General features: G+C 36.8%; 1 protein-coding gene across 2 annotated transcripts in view; it reads right to left on the bottom strand.

Annotated features, from left to right (window-relative positions):
* The window catches only part of PARD3B (par-3 family cell polarity regulator beta), a 1,088,076-nt gene that overhangs the window by 417,710 nt on the left and 649,784 nt on the right, over positions 1–20,582 (bottom strand). For both annotated transcript variants that reach the window (XM_010861024.1, XM_010861023.1), the window contains one exon: positions 17,668–17,783. In XM_010861024.1, the coding sequence (XP_010859326.1) occupies positions 17,668–17,783 (116 nt within the window). The remainder of the gene's footprint in view (positions 1–17,667; positions 17,784–20,582) is intronic.

The following is a 20,582-nucleotide window of genomic DNA, read 5'->3' as shown; positions in this document are numbered from 1 at the left end:
AGGAAAGTTGTGACCAACCTAGACAGCATATTCAAAAGCAGAGACATTACTTTGCCAATGTAGGTCCGTCTAGTCAAGGCTATGGTTTTTCCAGTGGTCATGTGTGAATGTGAGAGTTGGATTATAAAGAAAGCTGAGTGCTGAAGAACTGATGCTTTTGAACTGTGGTGCTGGAGAAGACTCTTGAGGGTCCCTTGGATTGCAAGGAGATCCAACCAGTCCATCCTAAAGGAGATCAGTTCTGGGTGTTCATTGGAGGGACTAATGTTGAAGCTGAAACTCCAATACTTTGGCCACCTGATGCAGAGAGCTGACTCATTTGAAAAGACCCTGATGCTGGGAAAGACTGATGGTTGGAGAAGAAGGGGATGACAGAGGATGAGGTGGGTGGATGGCATCACTGACACAACGGACATAGGTTGGATGAACTCTGGGAGTTGGTAATGGACAGGGAGGCCTGGCATGCTGTGGTTCATGGGGTCGCAAAAAGTCGGACACGACTGAGCGACTGAACTGGAACTGGAAGAATGCTGGATTTTCTAAATTAACTTTTCAAGATGTTGAATTAAAAAAGAACAATGTAACCCAAAATAAGGGGCTTTCCCAGTGGCTCAGTGGTGGAGTTTACCTGCCAATGCAGGAGATGCTGGTTCAAGCCCTGGGTTGGGAAGATCCTGTGGAGGAGGAAATGACAACATATTCCAGTTTTCTTGCCTAGAGAATCCCATGGACAGAAAAGCCTAGCAGGCTACAGTCCAAAGGGTCTCAAAGAGTCAGACGTGACTGAGCAAGTATGCAATCCAAAATGAACTTCCTGGTTTCACACATATTATCCATAGCTAATCTCTTCTCCAGCATTAAGAAAACAGAGAGTTTCTTTCCACTCAAATAATCTTCTCTACATATTTCTTTTAATACTAGCATTTTATTTTCAGAATGAACCTTCCAAAACATGCTTAGAAAAGTACATGGTAACAATATATTGAACACTTGTTTAAGACTATTGGATTCTTTTACAAATATAATATTCCCAGCCCATTAATGATGAGGCCTGTCATCATTTTTGTCCAGCAGGGCAGACAACTAGACTGAACTGTCTTTAGAAATTCTTTCCCTTAATGACTCTGTGACCACATTTTCAATATAACATCATCTCTAAATTAAGGCAAGGTCATAGATAAGCCCTTTAAGTATTTTTTTTTAAACATGGATATAGATTTAGATATCTAAGAGGTTAATAAATTTAGCCCATTGAAGTGGGTTAACTAATACATCTAACACTACCAAGTACCTATGCTGGATACTGTCTACATTAGGTTATGTGACTATGGAACTCTTTAAGGCTCCGCAATTGTCTTAACATATAAAGCTGTAGAAGATTGCACTTGTATTAATAAAGTCTTTGATTAAACCTAAATACACAATCTGCTTTGTGGATAATTTGTAAAAATGGGCATAATTTATTAAGCTGTATTGGGTGAGCCTGTACCAAGTATTACAACTATGTAGAATATTTTCAATTTATTCTAAGTCAGTCATATTCTTTGGTTCAATTTTTTTTTTTTTGGTATTACTTTGAGGTATTAGTCACAATGACTAATACTATATGACGCAAGGTGAGCAAGGTTACACAACTTTTGTGACAACTCACATGCAATCAAATTGCTCTGCTGCTGCTGCTAAGTCGCCTCAGTCGTGTCCGACTCTGTGCGACCCCATAGAGGGCAGCCCACCAGGCTCCCCCGTCCCTGGGATTCTCCAGGCAAGAACACTGGAGTGGGTTGCCATTTCCTTCTCCAATGCATGAAAGTGAAAAGTGAAAGTGAAGTCGCTCAGTCTTGTCCGACTCTTAGCGACTCCATGGACTGCAGCCTACCAGGCTCCTGCATCCATGGGATTTTCCAGGCAAGAGTACTGGAGTGGGGTGCCATTGCCTTCTCCTAAATTGCTCTATATTAATGCAATTCAATTTTGTGTTGTTACAGGTAAAAGCAAGCAGTTCAAGTGTGTTTTGAATATAATTCCCATGGCATGAGGTTTATGCACAGATGACACTACTCTTCTGCAAATAGATTTATGGAAAATGAAAAGGGGATCCATAAATAAGAACAGTTTTTTGTTAGAGAAATATTTATCTTCAACTTTTCTAATCTAACAAACAAAAGGAAAAAAAAATTTTTATAAATTAAAATATAGATAAAAGGATGTACTTCTTGAGATGAAAAAGAAAATAACAAAGGGAAATGATAGAAAAATACAAAGGGGGGAACATGTCAGTGATAGAAGACTAGGAAGGGCCACACAATATGATCTAATTAACCCTCTCTGGCAGAGCAAGGGAATTCACATGATCTAAATCAATTATGTCAAGTGATTGCCTAATTTATTCATAGATTCCTCCAATTAGGAACTAAAGCACACAGCCCTTTTCTTCAAGTTTTAAACAACTGCTTTCAGTCTTCTATGTAATGAAATTAAAGCCCTTGGCCCTTCTGTATTTTCTGCATTTGACTCTTTTTCTTAAATCTGTTCATTATTATGAAACTTCTCCAAGCACTTTCAAATGAGAAAGACTAGTTTGGGTAAGTGAAAGTGAATATAGAATGCTATATTCTACACTCTCCTAAAAGATTTTTATCCCTATTCTACTGTGCTACTTAAATCAAACATTTATTTGCAGTTTTATTCATTTATACTTGAAGTATTCATTTGTACTTTTATCCATCCATTCATTCAATCTTTTGATGTAGGAAAGGTGAACCTGCCTACTTTGTAAGATCAGTCCAATCAATCATAGAGATCAATGTGTTTCTGAGGTTGCAGCCAGATTTCTCTAATGCTATCCATCCACATCATCCATCTTGGATTTACTCCACACCTACACGTTCTAAGTGGTGAGGAGGAAGCCAAAGATGTATAAGGTATGACCCTGCAAAGGCTTGCAATCTGATTAGAGTGGGAGAAAGTTCTCACTCAGTAGGTACCCAAAAGGGTATATGATTCTGTGCTAAAACTGGTGATACCAAAAGTAATTGCTTTAAGAATTCAGAGAAAGAGTTAGGGGAAAAAAAATGACAGTTCTCTGGAGCAGGCAAGAGTTGAGTGGGTTCTGAATGAAAGTTAAATTTTAAATAGGAAAGAAGAAAGAATGATGGGTCTTCTATTTTTAGAGTTGAGAATGGAAAATTAATAAGTCTCACTTGCAAGGAAAGGCCTAATGGTTTAGAGCCCAGGCATCCAAGTTAAGTGTTGCTGCTGCTGCTGCTAAGTCGCTTCAGTCGTGTCCGACTCTATGTGACCCCATGGACTGCAGCCTACCGGGCTTCTCCATCCACGGGAATCTTCATACAAGAACACTGGAGCAGGTTGCCATTTCCTTCTCCAATGCATGAAAGTGAAAAGTGAAAGTGAAGTCGCTCAGTCATGTCCGACTCTTAGCGACCCCATGGACTGCAGCCCATCAGGCTCCTCCATCCATGGGGGTTTCCAGGCAAGAGTACTGGAGTGGGGTGCCATTGCCTTCTCCGAAGTTAAGTGTGACTGAGTTCAAATCCTGGCTTCATTGCTTACCAGCTGTGACATCTTAGAGAAGTTGATCACTCTAAGGCCTGTTACACTCATCTGTAAAATGGCTATAGAACTGCTATGGAAAAAAACATAGCATAGAGCAAGTACTCAAAAACATTAGTTACTACCATTATCATTACAGATATTACTGTTTTCTCTCTTTTTTTGTCTTTATATCCTAGATTAATAGGTATTAATCACAACCCTGAATATCAGGCTGAAGAATGTGGTCTTTCTACTAGGAGTAAAGGAAAGTCAACACCTTCTGGCAACTGGATAGACAGGCATCCAGCAATGTATGAGATGTTATTTTACCAAACTTGTGTTATTCCTTCTGAGGTACATTGCATGCAGTCAGCCACATTCTGTCATCATAATCCATTATTAATTCATGCTTAGTTATAGCCTTGTTCTTTCATGCTGCTCTGCAGTTAATTCTTGCTTACTTAGTGACTGAAGACACTTCTCTACCCTGGAGATTCTCTCCTAGACTGCATACTGCTTCACAGCACTGATCACATGTCCCAGCTTGTCGGCAATTCTTTCTTTCCTCACCCTACTCTGGGTCTTGCACATTACCTTTCAACCTCAGAAACACAACTCTTCTGCCAAAGAACATTAGTCAGAGATCTAGTCCTGTGAGATGCTCTGTACTCAAGGTTTTTGTGATCAAATGAGTTCAGAAGATGCTGCACATTATTAAATCTTGAAGGTAGGTATGTGTGTGTGTGTGTGTGTTAGTCACCCAGTCATGTCCGATTCTTTGTGACTCAATGGACTGTAGCTCTCCAGGCTCCTCTGTCCATGGAATTCTCCAGGCAAGAACACTGGAATGGGTTGCCATCCCCTTTTCCGGGGCATCTTCCCAACCCAGGAATCAAACCCGAGTCTCCCACATTGCAGGCAGATTCTTTACCATCTGAGTTACCATGGAAGACTTGTGGGGACCTTCAGTGCCAGGCAATGTATATCAATCACATTAAGGTTGTGAACAGTTGTGTATTTTAGAAAGCTGCTTAACTCAGAATTTTCTAAACCTGTTTAACCATTCTTTAATGTATCATTCAAGTCACTACTAAGACATTCAACCTATCCAGTTTCAATTAAATTTTATGTTCACTTATTTTTATATTGACAAACACATTCTTTAACCTTTAATATGGCTTCATTATTTGTCTATAGTTCGAGGACCTTTCCACTAAAGATTTTCCTCTAGAGGGGGAAGAAAAACAGAAAGTACTAAGATTATTTACCGGAATCTACTGATTTATGAAAGGGGGAAATAGGAAATCTTTGCTGTAACTAATTTTTCACTCAATTTGGGCATTACTATATTTCTTTCCAAAGTTAGAAAAAGGGCTAAATGTTTTCCAATTCCTCAGTATACTCTTGTTCTACTTTTAACCCATCAGCTGGAACCTTTGCAGGTTTCACAGTTGTTTCAGGACAATTCTGATGTGCTTGGGGATTATGTCAGTTAGTTCTTCAATCAGCAGAGAGTAGATTAGCTATTCTCAGCTTGCTTGAAATCATCACTCATGATTAGTCAATTTCCAATATGATCTCTATTTCAATTTTTGCTTTAATTTTAATACTTTCCTTGGGTAGAGCTCCTAGTAACCTTTTCTTATGAACACTAGAAACCAAGTGGAGATTGAAACATTAGCCTTTCTAGTCATGTTCCTTCTTTCCACAGTTTGTAGATGTCTATGTTTTTATACTGTATATCTTTCTGGTGTATATTCACTTATTGTGTTTGCATGCTAAGTTTCTTCAATCATGTCTGACTCTTTGCAACCCTATAGGCTGTAGCCCTCCAGGCTCCTCTGTCCATGGGATTCTACAGGGAAGAATACTGAAGTGGGTTGCCATGCCCTCCTCCAGGGGATCTTCCTGACCCAGGAATCAAACCTATGTCTCTTAAGTCTCCTGCCTTGGCAGGCACGTTCTTTACCATTAGTGCCACCTGGGAAGCCCATGTTCACTTAATATTACTGTTTATATCCTTAATCTCTCAAACTTTGTTCATGAGACTATTTTCTCTAAGGGTAATCTACAGAAATAAGATATTGTTGTCTGTTGTCATTGGTAAGTCTCAATTATTTAGAATAGTACATGGCACAGAGAAAAGAAAGTGAAAGTGAATTCGCTCAGTCGTATCTGACTCTTTGTGACCCCGTGGACTAAATGTAGCCCTCCAGGCTCCTCCGTCCATGGGATTCTCCAGGCAAGAATACTGGAGTGGGTTGCCATTTCCTTCTCCAAGGGAACTTCCCGACCCAGGGATCGAACCTGGGTCTCCTGCATTGCAAGAAGATGCTTTAACCTCTGAGCCACCAGGGACGCCAGGCACAGAGAAAGCACTTGATAAATATTTGTTGAAGGAAGGAAGAGATGGATGGGTAAATTTTTCATGGGACTGAAATTATATTTTCAAGCACTGGATAACTTCTCCATCTTATAAAAACACAATAGGTGTTTCTGGTGACACAAGCCTTGTACTAATGATTTCTAAAGCATCCAAAGCTACTATATACAAGGTACAGCAGTTTTAGTGTTCCAGTGAGGAGCTAAAAATAAATTATTTTAGTAAGGTTAACTGACAAACCCTAGATTAAGAGGTTCTTCTCATAAATAAGTCCAAGTTCTGACTCTGCCTCTGATTCGTGTTTATCTAGATATTTTCTAATCATTCAATGAAAGATACACATGCAGTAATTAATATGTACTTTGGAGCGAGAAACATTCTTAGCTTTAGGGAAGCAAAAGAAAAATATCTATTTCCTGCCTCAAGCAAGAGTTGAGATTTGACCTTTAATGTAGATTAACATTTTACTTCCAAAAAGTGATATTTAATTCAGAAGTTTTCAGCCTTACATAGGAAATGCTGATTCACAATAGAAAATATCCAATAAATAAATCTGTGAAAAATGTTTAGCCACAGTGGTAATTTTAAAAGTGAAATAAAAATACTCCTGTTGAGCCTACAAAATTGGCAAAATGAAATAAAAATGATGATATTCAGATTCTTTCATGTACAGCTGGGAAGAGTGAAATTTCCTTTCTGGAGGGTAACTGGTCACATATACGAAAAAACCTTAAATCTTTATACAAATTTGGCCAAAGGATTATACATATCAAAATTTACAATGATAAAACAATTATGACTGCTTGCAAAGGTTTATGCAGTGGTAGGGTCAATGCATTGCCATTTATAACAGCAAAGAATTAGAAACAACTTTTGTGACCAAATGAAACAATATTAGGCAAATAAATCAGGCTACATTTACTCAACAGCAAGCTTTAAAATTAAAATCTATAGAAGCAAAGACACAGAGAATAATATTTAAGCTAGATTATTCTTATAGGACCCACATTTAAAAGCATATGCTGAGTATAATCACTTTAGGGAAAAACTGAAATATAAAAATATGAATATCTATGTATAAGAAAAGAAATAAGCAAGACCAAGAAGTTTCACTTTTTAAAGAACAAACTGAAACTTCTGCACTTAAAAATGAGATAGCTGTACCTTCCTACAGTAGTTTTAATCTATGTATAAAGTATTGCCAATAACAACTATTTATCATTATAGATATCACGAATATTACATTTATCTAAATATAATACCATTTGGAAGAGACAACTATAAAACTGTTTAACTTCATTAACATGTACTTATTATATCATATATTTTATTATGCTATATTTCTATACTAATATATATATTTTTGGATAATGGAACTCTCACTTCAAAACAACTAAAATGGTCTATATTTGCAAAGAAAATGTAAGTATTTCGTTTAGCCTTGAACAGCTTCCTTGGCTTCATAGTTTAAGAAGATGCTCTTATATTAGTACAAAAGTTCTTTTAAAAACGAACACAGAATTTCATTTAAATGTGAACAATGGTTTAGAAAACAAAAGCAAGTGGGAAAGAAAGGTTTATATTTGGCCTTATTTAAAATGTTTAGTATCTGAGATGTAGAGCCTCAACTAAGGTGCAAAATATAAAGAAGAAAGTACTTCATGTACTAATCCAATTTTTAAGATTGGCCCAGAAGGTGCTAGTGGTAAAGAATCTATCTGCTAATGCAGGAAACATAAGAGGCTTGGGTTCGATTCCTGGGTCGGGAAGGTCCCCTGGAGAAGGGAATAGCAAACCCACTCCAGTTTCTTGCCTGAAAAATCCCATGGACAGAGGAGCCTGGTGGGCTACAGTCCATAGGGTTGCAAAAAGTTGGACATGACTGAAGTGACTTAGCATGAACGCCTCAGTTTCCTCACTTATGGTAGGAGGGTAGCTACCTTTTGAAGGTAGTTCCCTGGAAGTTCAGCTGGTAAAGAATCTGCCTGCAATGCAGGAGATCCCAGTTTAATTTCTGGGTCAGGAAGATCTCCTGGCGAAGGGATAGGCTACCCACTCTGGTATTCTTGGGCTTTCCTTGTGGCTCAGTTAGTAAAGGATCTACTCGCAATGCAGGAGACTTGGGTTCGATCCCTGGGTTTAAAAGATCCCCTAGAAAAAAATAAATAAATAAAATAAAAGATCCCCTAGAGAATGAAATGGCAACCCACTCCAGTATTTTTGCCTGGCAAAGTCCATGGGGTTGCAAGGAGTCGGATGCAACTGAATGACTTTCACATACATACAGAATATTTCAGGTCTAAAGGATGAGGCAGTTTCTACACTGATCAGGATTTCCCATCAGAGCATAAATAATGCTCTAAATATACAGAGTCTAATGTAAGAATGATCTACATGGGTTTGTTATTGGCCTAACATCATTGGTTAAGGTTCATTTAGAAACATTTACAAATGTATAGTTTTTTTCATATTTCTTGTGGGAAAACAGAGCCATGGGTTTCTCTTTCTGACACTAAATTTTTATTCTATCTATATATGCTATTACACAATACCACAGCTTAAGAAAACCTAATCTTAGTGAAAAACCATGGTAATAATTGAAACCATGTGTGATTCAAAGATTGAATTAAGAATCTATATACAAGATTATATACACCCTTTCCTGCAGTATTTCACAATATTGACTTGTGGAGAATTTACTTATACTGACAGCTGAAGTGAGTCACCAATTACAAAAAATATGTATAGAAGATGAAGAGGCTCACCTTTAATCCCACTACCAACATTACCCTCTCCATGACTGCTACTATGACTAATAACATCACTGAATGTCTCATTTTCTAGGCACTATGTTAACTATTTTTATATAAAATGGATGATCCTTGCTTTGAAGGCTGGTTTTCTTTCCCAGATGGGGAGTTATGAGAGAGTTGTGCCTTTTATTCATTCAATAAATGGTAAATGAGAGCAACTGTGTTTAAGGTATTCACCAGCATTCATTCATCAGACAGAGTATGAGAATGGAAAGTTGTGGAAAGTGCCCCAACTTCCAGACAAGCCTACAACATACAAAGTAGTATACACATACAATTTCTACACAAAAGACATCCTTTTCCAGTTAATAGTAATAATGAACATGAAATCAAATTTGTCTTGAAAATGCAGTTCTTGAAAACATATTTCTTAGGAATCATAAATTTAAAAGGCAGGGAAAAAAGAATCCATATGGAAAAGAATCTGTAAAAGAATATATATATATGTCTATATATAACTGAATTACTCTGCTGTACACTTGAAACTAGAACAACACTGTAAATTAACCACTTCAATTTAAGAAGAGCTATCTATGGAATTACAGGGCAAGAAAAAAGGTCCTTTACATAGAGAAGCATTTTTGTACCTTTACTTCCAACTGCAATAGTTTTTCTAATTAATTTCAAACAGACTGCATTATTCTGCTACATCCAATATAATGATCTAGTTAAAGGTAAAGAAAATTGATCTATATCACTATAATTTAGGTAATATTTACACTATTCCATAATTTATTTTCAGTTTTAAATGTGCAATTGTCTAAAATTTACTTATGTGTTTTAGTCAATAAATGTTGGTTTTCCTTAATGTTTTGAAAGAGGCCTGTGTTTGGATGTGCAAGGTCAGTTATTCAAAATTTTACCGATTTCTCTTTTTTCACCAGAGAAGAATTCAGCCTGAGTCCTGATACATAATTTCTCTAAACTCATTTAGCTTGTTTTCATCTAGTCACCCTACTTTAGTTATAACCTGTGTGGTTACTTTAATTATATAAACATATTAAGGTAGACTAACTTTAAACAAACAAAAAAAACTTTTATCTAAAAATGAAAAATACATAGACTCCTTTTCCATTTTCCTGATGAATTTTGCTTCTCAGTCTTTGTGAGTCATTTCAATTTAAATATCTATTCTTTCCTTGCATACCAAACATGCCACAAACCAGAATTAATTTTCCATCATTATTAGCTTTCTAGATTTCAAAGCTTGTAAACTTGATGTATCTTCTGATTGTCGCTATCATTGCTTGATACATTTCGGGGGCAGATTCAAATTTTAAACAGATTTGAGTTTTTTTAATGTTAGCCATGAAAATATCTAAGGAGAGTTCTCATATGTCTCTTAAGTCACCTACCTTTCAGGCAAAGTATTTTTATTTATTTCAACTATTTTTCATCAGACATGGTTTTGAGGCCTCTCATCAGTATCTGGATGTGTTCTACACTGTTTTTGTCTCTATTAAAATATTGTTGCCAGAATTAAATACAGCACTCTAGGTGGGTTATGGCCAAGCTGGTGTATAGTGGATCTACTATTGTCCTTGACCTGATAACATGGAAGGAGCTTTGGAGGTGGTCATGTCCGGTAAGAGACAAAATCCAGAAACATCTTCAGTAACTGTTATTATCCCAGGTCTCCTAAACTCTATACTTGTATAGCTGATTTCTTTTAACCCAACTTCAGAACATTGCCTTTATCTTTCACCACTGTGTCTAAAATAGGCTTCTCTCTCCTCAGTCTTCATCAGTACCTGAATTTGGCTTCAGAGAAATCATCTCTATCTGAAATTTTATTATTTACTGCTATGCAACTTTATCATCTATTTACCCAACAAGAATGACAATACCGTAAGAGTAGAGACTTTATCGTCTTCACCTAGCTATTGCCTGGCACATAGAAAGTATCCAATAATGCGTATTCAATTAATTAATCATTATTAGATAAATTCCATCTTCTTCAATTCTAAATAAATCACTTGAATGCTAATTCTGTCAATCTAACATATTACCTAATTCTCTGAGATAACATTTATTAACAATTTGTTAAGAATCCCTTTCATGTCTTCATCCAAGTTGTATCTACTCAATCTTCATCAAATTCTGTTGTTTTGTTAGAATATAACAAGAAGGGCCAAGTACAGAGTCTTACAGTATACATTATTTAATTCCTTTCAGAGTGACAATGAGTCTTAATTAGCACATTTTGGGAAGGGAGCATCCTAATGCTATTACCTTAGTGTGTAATTTGGTAAAAGTCTCAATCAAAAAACAAATGGAAATACTTTTACTAAAATCAGTGTAAACTGTATTTATACTATTTCCATGATTATCAATCTAGAATTCCGATCAAAAGGGAAAGGAGACACCAGTTGCTTCAGAGACTCCTCTGCAGGTGGCTAACGGCCACTTCTTTTTTTTTTTTTTTCTTTTTGTTTTACAAAGAGAAATCCTCCGAGAATTAGCACTGAGATCACTAGTTCCACCAGTTGTTTCTGGAATTCGTCATCTAATTTGCTTCCTGCCCTCCAGTGTGAGGCCCACTCTTCATTTCTAATGATAAGGGATGGTGGCTTTATAATCGCAATCCCCTTAGTGCACAGGGATGCAAACCATCCAGACTTCTGCGTGCTGGCAGCTATGTTTGAACATCTTTCTCTGTGTGCATGAAGATAAAATTAACGCAGGAACTGGGTAGCTCTGCTTTCTACCTGACAGCTGTTACCTGCTCTAAACAATGGGCCACCACACTTTCTTTTTCATGTTCTAAAAATAGCTTGACTGTCTAACTCCTAAAGGTTTTGCAAGCCTCATTGTGTGCAGCTCTTTAGCTCTTTCTATATTGCTTCTTTTAAGACTGTTGTCACTTTTTTTTCCCCCATACCATTTGCTTCTCTCTTTCTCTTCTCTGGGCTTCCCTTGTGGCTCAGCTGGTAAAGAATCTGCCTGCAATGTGCGAGACCTGGGTTCGATCCCTGGGTTGGGAAGATCCTCTGGAGAAGGGAAAGGCTATCACTCCAGTATTCTGGCCTGGAGAATTCCATGGACTATACAGTCTTCTTCTATACAGTCACAAAGAGTCGGACACAACTGAGTGACTTTTGCTTTTTCACTTTTCTCTTCTCCACCTGGCCAAGGCTTTCAGTTAGCTCTTAGAGCAGCCGCAAGAACGCTTCAGTGCTTCTCCCATTTCTTCTCCCTGAGATAAGTCATCATCATCATGTCAGTACTTCTTTCTGGGAATCTCCATTCTTCAGTTGCCCTTTCTTGTTAGGGTTTTCATGTAGGTGCCCACATCAAGTTCCATTTTTCTCACTGCCAAATCCTCAGTATTTAATGCACTTCCTGGCACACAGTAGGCGCTCAAGAAACATTTGTGCAATGAATGAGCAAATATTCTCTGTAATTCCTTCATTTTGACTTCCTAAAGCTTAGGGAATATATCTGATTATGTCCTTGAGCTCTTCCTCATCTATTAGAGATAGTAGATTCTTTTAGTATTACCATTAATTTTTCTTTACCAACCAGGTAATTGTTGTTGTTTTTAATAAGTCAAAGTTATATTTTAAATAGTGGTACTCAATTCAGCTTTCACCAGATTCAGAGGTGTCAGTTATTGATGGACAATAGAGAAGATCCATGGATATAAATAAAAACATTAAAAATGTTCAAATATCATATGGTATTATATGATATATATTAATTAATAAATCAGCCTCAGTTATCAGAGTGTAGTTTTATGAAAATTCTTCTATATATTCAATGTTCAGGATTTTTGTCTTATTTCTGGGAATGCATATGAAAGTTCCTTAATGTACAAAAAAATTAAAAAGAAAGTATTAGAAAAGTGGAATGGGTTTAATTAACTTTTTTCATGCCCTTTTTCCATTGGATATTAGAGATACCTGACTGTTTTCTGAGAGGAATGTGTGATGTTTATGCAAGGGTTATATTCAAAGGCTGACCCAAATCTTTTGTTGATTTGAGAAATCAGTCGATTAAGAATTTACTTTGACTGTGAATGTCTACCAGTACTTCTACCTTAATACAAATTTCCAGCAAGCAACTAACAGAAAATTAAATTGCTAAATCACAGATCTTGAAAGAAAATCAACCGATTTATCTATCGTCTTGATTTTAGGGATAGTCATTCAAGACACTTGCACTGTTTTAAGAGACTGTGAGACATGGAATGTTAACAACCTTCATTGTCAGGAAACTTCCTAAAATTTCATTTGAATGCCTCATGCATCACTTGAAGCTCATTTCCTCTCATTGAACAGAGGCAGGACAGCTGGTCAGTATCTTCCATCTGCACTGCCCTCAGCCTTCCTCTTAGTGTGTTACAGAACACCCTTCTGAAATGGGAGGAGGAGGCCAATTTGAAACAGGAGAGAAAATGCTCAGGAAAAAGAAAATCTTGTGGGAAATAGCATTTTAAACTTAACTTTGAATGGGGCTGTAGAGTAGGTCAGGGAGTGGACCAAAATACTGAAGGGCCGTTCCTTGAATAATTTAGACTAATTCTTCAAAACTATTACAGGGTCATAAAACACCAGGCCTGGATGTGAAAGATGTTTGTACTTCATCAAAAAGTCTTTGACTATGACTCTCTGGCACACTGCCAATGAGGGCAGCTCTTTGGGGGAAAACCCTATGCCAAAGGCCAAAGAGGCAGCTGTGTTATTCAGCTCCTGAGAGCTTCCAACTCAACACCCACACAAGCTCAATTACGAACAAATTAAAGGATCCAGACTGAACACAGTAATTCTGGTAATTTAAATAAATAGAGGAAAGTCTACAATTAGTAGGAAAAGATTGATTTTCTGGAAAACCCAGAAAATGACACCCTAACCCCTTTGAATAAGCGTAGTTACAACTAATTACTTAAAAATAAATTCCTTTTATTCATCATTTGAATCATTTCTGATCTGACTTAAATGTGGCCACATTCATGCCAGCAAAAGTATCCACAAATACTGAGGCAGAATGGCCTCAAAAAAAAAAAAATCTATACCTTTAAGTATATAGGAATTAATATCACCGAATAAAACTATAATCGGGGTCTTACACCTACCTTTTAGATCACATAGATAAAATGTGTTACTCATTTCTATCTTCTTCAAATGCAGAGTAAAATGGAGAGTCATTCAGAAAAATCAAAGATTTAATATTGGGAAATCTATTATTATAACCCACTATAGTAATAAAGAACGAACTACACACAATCATCCTGTATAGATCCTTAAAATCACTTAATAAAATTCAATATCCATTCCTGATTAAACAAAGTGAGCAAATAAAGAACTTTTCAAGAAGCCAGGAATACAAAGAAACATTTAAACTGATAAAAACATTTCTATCAGCAACCAATGGCAAGCTTCATAATTAATGGGCACACAAACACAATAGAAGCATTCCTGTTTAATTTTTTGATGAGCTGATCTAGGGTTCATGTAGGAGAATAAAGCATATGAAGAGCCAAAGTAATTTTACAAAAGAAGAGAAAACAGAGGGAAGCTTGCTCTGTAAGTTATCAAAATACAATGTAATAGGGTGACAACTGAAACGGGATGACTCTGGCATGGAACAGACCAATACATGAGTAGAAAAGCACTCAGAAGTCATCCTATGGAGGGAAGGGAATTTAGTAATTCAACATGACTGCATTCCGAATTAATGGGAGGAAAATGCAAAACTCAATAAACGTTATGAATAACTTGCCTATTTACATGGAGAAAATTTTTCCCACTTCATAAATGATGAATAAAAGCATATTATTGCTAAACATTAAAAGACCCAAGCCTTTAAAAGTACAAGAAAATAAATGATATAAATAAAACCAGTCATGAAGGAAAAGATGGAATTATCTGACAATAAGACTGCTACTGCTGCTGCTATGTCACTTCAGTCGTGTCTGACTCTGTGCGACCCCATAGACGGCAGCCCACCAGGCTCCCCCGTCCCTGGGATTCTCCAGGCAAGGACACTGGAGTGGGTTGCCATTTCCATCTCCAATGCATGAAAGTGAAAAGTGAAAGTGAAGTCACTCAGTGTCGGACTCTATAAGACTAAAACATCTTTTATAGTAAAGGATACCATGATCAAACTAAGAAGACGAATAATAGATTGCAAAAAGTTATTTACAACATATATAATGATATTCTAAAAGATGAAAAAAATTAACAAATGCAAACATTTTTGGCAAAGAATATAAACAAATCACAGAATAAGAAATTCAAATGGACCAAGCCTGCTCGCCCAAACCAGAAATCCCAACTATAAATTAAGCCCAAATTTAATCAAAAAGGGAAAAGTAAGAGTCCTTCATATAACATAACACTATACAATTAGTATAAAGAAACACAATGCGTGACAGAGATGTTTGAATATAGATGTATGGTAAATAGGTAGCAAAATATTTTAAAATATGTTTGTATCTTGTGAAAAACGAAAGAGATGGGAATGAGGTGGTTTTATTTTTCACAGTAAGAACTGTCTTTAAAAACATAAGTGAAAATAAACAAATGGAACTCATTCACCTTTAAAATAATTTGAGCATAATATGCAAATTAAAAAACTGGCTTAGAGTCAGTAGCAAAAATGAAAGAAACAAAAACAAGGAAGGTACCAATGAGGTCTATTAATCTTTGAAGAAGTTTGAAGATTTTCTAAAGGAGGAATATTCAACATAAATTATGCAATAAGTAGGAGGTTTATCTTCTTCTATTTTGAATCATATAAAATTGCTGTTTTTCTAGGTCAAAGATAATCAAATAGCACTAATTTGCTATTCAGCCTAAATACCTCAATTTAAAAAAAAAAAAAAGAAAAATTGAAGAATGGATCTTGACCCTGCTCGGAGGATTATCCCTCTAAGTACAGTCACCAACCTTTTTTAGCAAATACATTAATTCTTTACATTGGCCCAGTGCTATATATGGAAAGCTAAACTACTTACAGTATCTTTTTCATCTAATCAAACAAGGAAGGCACTTCCAAATGTTTACCTTTCTGGCATCATCTAAGTTTATTCATTGAGAAAAATCACATATTTATTGAGCTCAGTCAATTGTTCTGGGAATAGGGGTTCAGAATGGCCCTAGAATATTGACCTCAGAGCTCGCTGAGAGACTGTTAGCTTTGATTTGGCATTTCCTGGAAGGGACCAAACGTTCATAATTAGTTTAAAAATGTTTTCATAGCATAGTTTGCCACTTGTGCTGTATCGTGCATTTAAGTCCATGCCTTTAATCTGATACCCGTGTCCTGAAGAAAATAACTCATGACCTTTGCCCTACTTATGTAAAATTGAACAAACATTATTGTCCTGTATGGGATAAGTACACTAAAATGCAATGGGTGACTGCTAACTGTTTATATTTTGCAAGGGCTATTTCAATCTAAAAGAGAAAACTGTTTAAAAACAAAGCTTTCAGTAACAAAAACATTAAACAGAAATACAGTTTCTGGACATGGTTTAGGTTTTATTTTTATAGATCTGATACCTTTTTTTTTTTTTTTTTATAAATGGCTGCTTTTTTTTTTTTTTTTTTTGCAGAGATTTTTAACAACCGTACTGCTGTTTTTTTTTTTTTAAACTAAGTGAGGAAAACAGCAATATATTTCTTATCCCAAATTAAGAGCAGTTTTTATCCATTCATCTTCTTTATAGAGAAATTGGGAAGACAGAACAGGAAATATTTATCAAGCACTCTATAAAAACAAATTGCTCCTTCATAATTAGTAATAACCTATGACACTGTCACGCATTATTCCTTTGGTCTGTCAGGGGTTCACACTTGAGAGAAAATACTCCTTTTGTACCAGCGCTCAAGACAGCTTCCTTATTAAGGTTTCTATCAGTCTCTTGCTATAGATGATTAGAGCAAATGTATCCTAGTGATCTAGTTCATTTATAGAAAACAGAATCAATTTTTCTTGTTTCATCATGACTGAACATTTTTCTGAACTCTTGTAAATGAGTAACAGATAAGCACTATTTATCAGATTGTTTCATGGAACACGCAGTTTTGATTATTCTATTTTCTTGGTGCTACTAATGAAATATGTAATGTTCCTCGGAGGACAGGGGAGGGGGATTGGCAGGGCTTGGTCTCTGAGCATTCAGGAATCAGTGAATATGCTGCTGAGAATTTATTTTGCACTAGCACCCTATTCTAATCATTCTCTCTCTAAGGGCCCATGCAAGGGCAGCAATGTGCTTGGGTGTCTGAGATATAGGTTTCACATTCTAGAGCCTGGAGAATACAGTTTTCAGCAGTTCTTGATTGCCCTGGCAACCAACACTAACCCAGATATTCTCTGTAGGACTCACTCACTCACCCAGAAATTCTCTGTAGGACTCAGAACCTCACTGAGGTTGTCTGGGCATGAAACTGGGTTCTTAGATACCCTCAATCTGGCAAACCCAGGGATGGATTTGAAGATGGGGCATTTAAAGAGAGAAAGTTTCTTCACTGCCACCATCCCCAAACATTGCACACAGAGATGGGATGCTCTGTGGGAGAGGATTCATTGAACTTCATGATCTTCCCAGGCCCTGCAACATGGATGTTCTCAGGAAATGGAAAGTTACCGGCAGACGTGAAAGCACAAACGCAAAGGCAGGTGAGTTAAAGACGCTTATGCATTCAGATCTTCTAGAACGGATACTCCTACGTTTCTGACCTATATGGCCCACTTTATAAAAATGTCACTTATCTCTCTTTTAAAAAGGAGTAATTAGGATTAAATGTGTGGTAGGAGACAGAAAGATGGGATGACTATTATCCCTTCCTCCATGCTTCAGCAGACCTTGCCCCCTAAGGTTGGAGTTGAAGAAACAAAGGCAGGACATTCAGGGAGACAGATGGGCTAAGGCTAGACAGCTGACCTGGATGTCACCTCACCCGCACTTACCGAGGTCCATGCTCTTTGAGGCTTTCAGATTCATTGATTCAGGCTGCCTGGCTGGTGTCACAGATCTAAAGTTGATATGCTGATCTGGAAAATATACTGCTGAGTCCACCCCAGAGCTGCAGAAAGAAGCCATACGCCACATTTAGGTTTAGAATTAAAAAAAAAAAAAATTAAAGGCAGCAGTTCTCATTTTGAACAGAGCTCATCACTCCCTCTGTAGCTCCCAACCAGGCATTTTCAACCAGTTGGTGAACCTCAGGCATCTCTTACGAGATGTAGCAACTCTGTTTTCCTGCATTTTATCATATTCTGCAATTTAAATAATATTCTCTGGCTAATATCGTGTTTTCCCCTTCACTGATTTCTGCTAATTGGGATCCTGCTGTACAATACAGAACTTTAAGTGGATAAAGTGAACCTGGGAACCACTAGTGCTTCAAAGGATGTCACTGGATAGTAGCAGAGCCTAAATGTTGGTTAAGAGAGATCCATGGGCTAAGCATGCTCTTCCTTTAAAACAAGTGAAAGGGCTGTATCCTTTTGAGAAAACCATCCTGTTGAATGAGTAATGGCTGTGGTAGTTTGCTTTTCTACTTTATTTAGGTCTATTTTCTAAAAGTAATGTTAATGCTGACCAAATAGTCTGCTCATCAATAATACCAACAGGAAATAACAGGAAAAGCACAGCTGACAATTTAGACACAAGATACATCAAATGCCCATTACAGACTTCCTAGTACTTGTATTCAATCTCAAAGAATTTCATTTCTGCTGAATACTTTATTTATTTGCTTGAGGATGGAGGGGATTATATAAGGGAATTACAGACAATACCTCATTTCTTGATCTAGAAATAATTTATATTTATATACTTTTCATACATTAACTTAGAGCCCTTTCTCCCTTGGTACATATATTTAGAAAGTAAATATGGCAGCTCATTTCAGCACAACTTTAATCTTAAATACAGGAAAAAATAAAATGAAGTCTTCTTGGTAAATCAGAAAGGACTGAATTTTTTCAAACAGTTGGGATTTGACACTGTAAACAATAAAATAACAACTCAAAAACTCAACCATTATGAATGAGAATCCTAAAATGTACTGGGGAATCTCACTTTCTTAACCAAATATATCAAAAAAGGTTCAATCTCTCTTGAAACTTATTAGTCATGCATATTTAATACTGCCTTGCAGCAATAATAATACTGCTGAGTGAATGAGCCTCTGCTATTGTAATGTAGTGTAATACAGCAGAGCATTCAAAAGCACAAAGTCCAGAGCAGGTCTGCTCAGTTTAAAATCCTGGCTCTGCTCCTTACTAGCTGTGGGACCCAGGCAAGTTACTGAACCTCTCTGTGTTTCAATTTTTTGTGTGTATAAAATGGGTATAATTACACTCCTTATCTCCCATGGGTAACAATCTTTAATAACAGATAAAATGAGTTACAAATGATTATTTTACAAACGATTTGTAAAATAAGGAGACTAGGGTCTGGGGCAGAGTAAGTACAGTAGGAGCATTTAGGAAATAAGCAGATAAATAAATAGACCTGCTTTTGCTTTTCAAATGACTGTTAAGTTTTTGCTTTTCAAGTTACTTGATTTTTTTTACAGTTTGCTTTTTTTTTTTTTTTTTTTGGCTTCTCTGTTTTTGTCAGACTTTCCGTGGGCTTGTGACTAAAAGCCCTTCTCTCCTATTTAGAAGGAGCTGTGGTATAAGATTTGTGGACTTCTCTGGTGGCTTAGATGGTCAAGAATCTGCCTGCAATGCGGGAGACCCAAGTTCTATCCCTGGGTCAGGAAGATCCCCTGGAGAAGGACATGCCAACCCACTCCAGTATTCCTGCCTGGAGATTCCACGGACAGAAGAGCCTGGTGGGCTACGGTCCATGGAGTCGCAAAGAGTCGGACACTAGTGACCACACACACACACACACATACACAAATACACAATAAGGTTTAAGGCCACGCGCTTGGGAGTGAGATGCCAGGGTAGGTGGCCTAATGCATAAAATGGACAGTGTATATAGCACAGGAAACTATATTCAATAGCCTGTAGCCAACCATAACAGAAAAGAATCTTTTTAAGAAGTGGACAGTAATAGAATTTACTTAATAAAGTTGTCATAAGGGTGAAATAAACGATGATATGTTAAATACTGACAATAGTGCCTAATATACAGTAAGAGCTCAACAAAAGCTTACAAAAGTAAACTTTAATCCTTTCCTTTGTTTCTGTAGCTTAGCCTGGTCTTTGAATGAGGGTCTAAGGAACTCTTCAGCAAAAAAAAATTACACAGTCTATCCTCCGTATCCTCAGCATGGCATTTAAGGATCATCCAACCTGGGACCAACAATATTCAGAAAAGAAAAAATTCTGGAAAGTTTCAAAAAGCAAAACTTGAATTTCCCATGCTCTGACAACTATTTACATGGCATCTACGTTGTATTAAGTGGTTTGAAGCATATGGGAGGATGCTGTATACAACAGTATACCATTTTATACCAGGGACTTGAGTACCTGCAGGTTTTAGTACCCCTGGGAGTCCTGGAACAAATTCCTCATGGATACCGAGAGACAACTGTGTCTTTTTCATGAAAACTGCTCAAGAAGTTTAAAGCTACTCTTTAGAATTATGAAAGTTTTTCTTTTCTCCTTCCCCGCCTCCCCGCTTTGGCTTCTTTCTTGGTGTCTGGCTACATTCTCAGCCAAGAAAGCTACTGATGTCAAACATATTAGATGGGGTATCTAGTGATGGTGGCAAAATACGTTAACTGCAAACATAAATCCTGATCCACTAGTGCTACTGACTGGCCTGGCATAATAGAATATTTTAATTGTTTTAGTTCACTTTAAAGAGGAATTCTGAGATGCCATGGTGAATGTGAGCTTTCCTTTGAACCTTGATGTTT

This window comes from Bison bison, unplaced genomic scaffold (genome assembly GCF_000754665.1).
Source record: "Bison bison bison isolate TAMUID 2011002044 unplaced genomic scaffold, Bison_UMD1.0 scf7180017864471, whole genome shotgun sequence".
NCBI lineage: Eukaryota > Metazoa > Chordata > Mammalia > Artiodactyla > Bovidae > Bison > Bison bison.
Note: the sequence above shows the minus strand (reverse complement) of the source record. Positions and strands in the feature narration are given on the sequence as shown.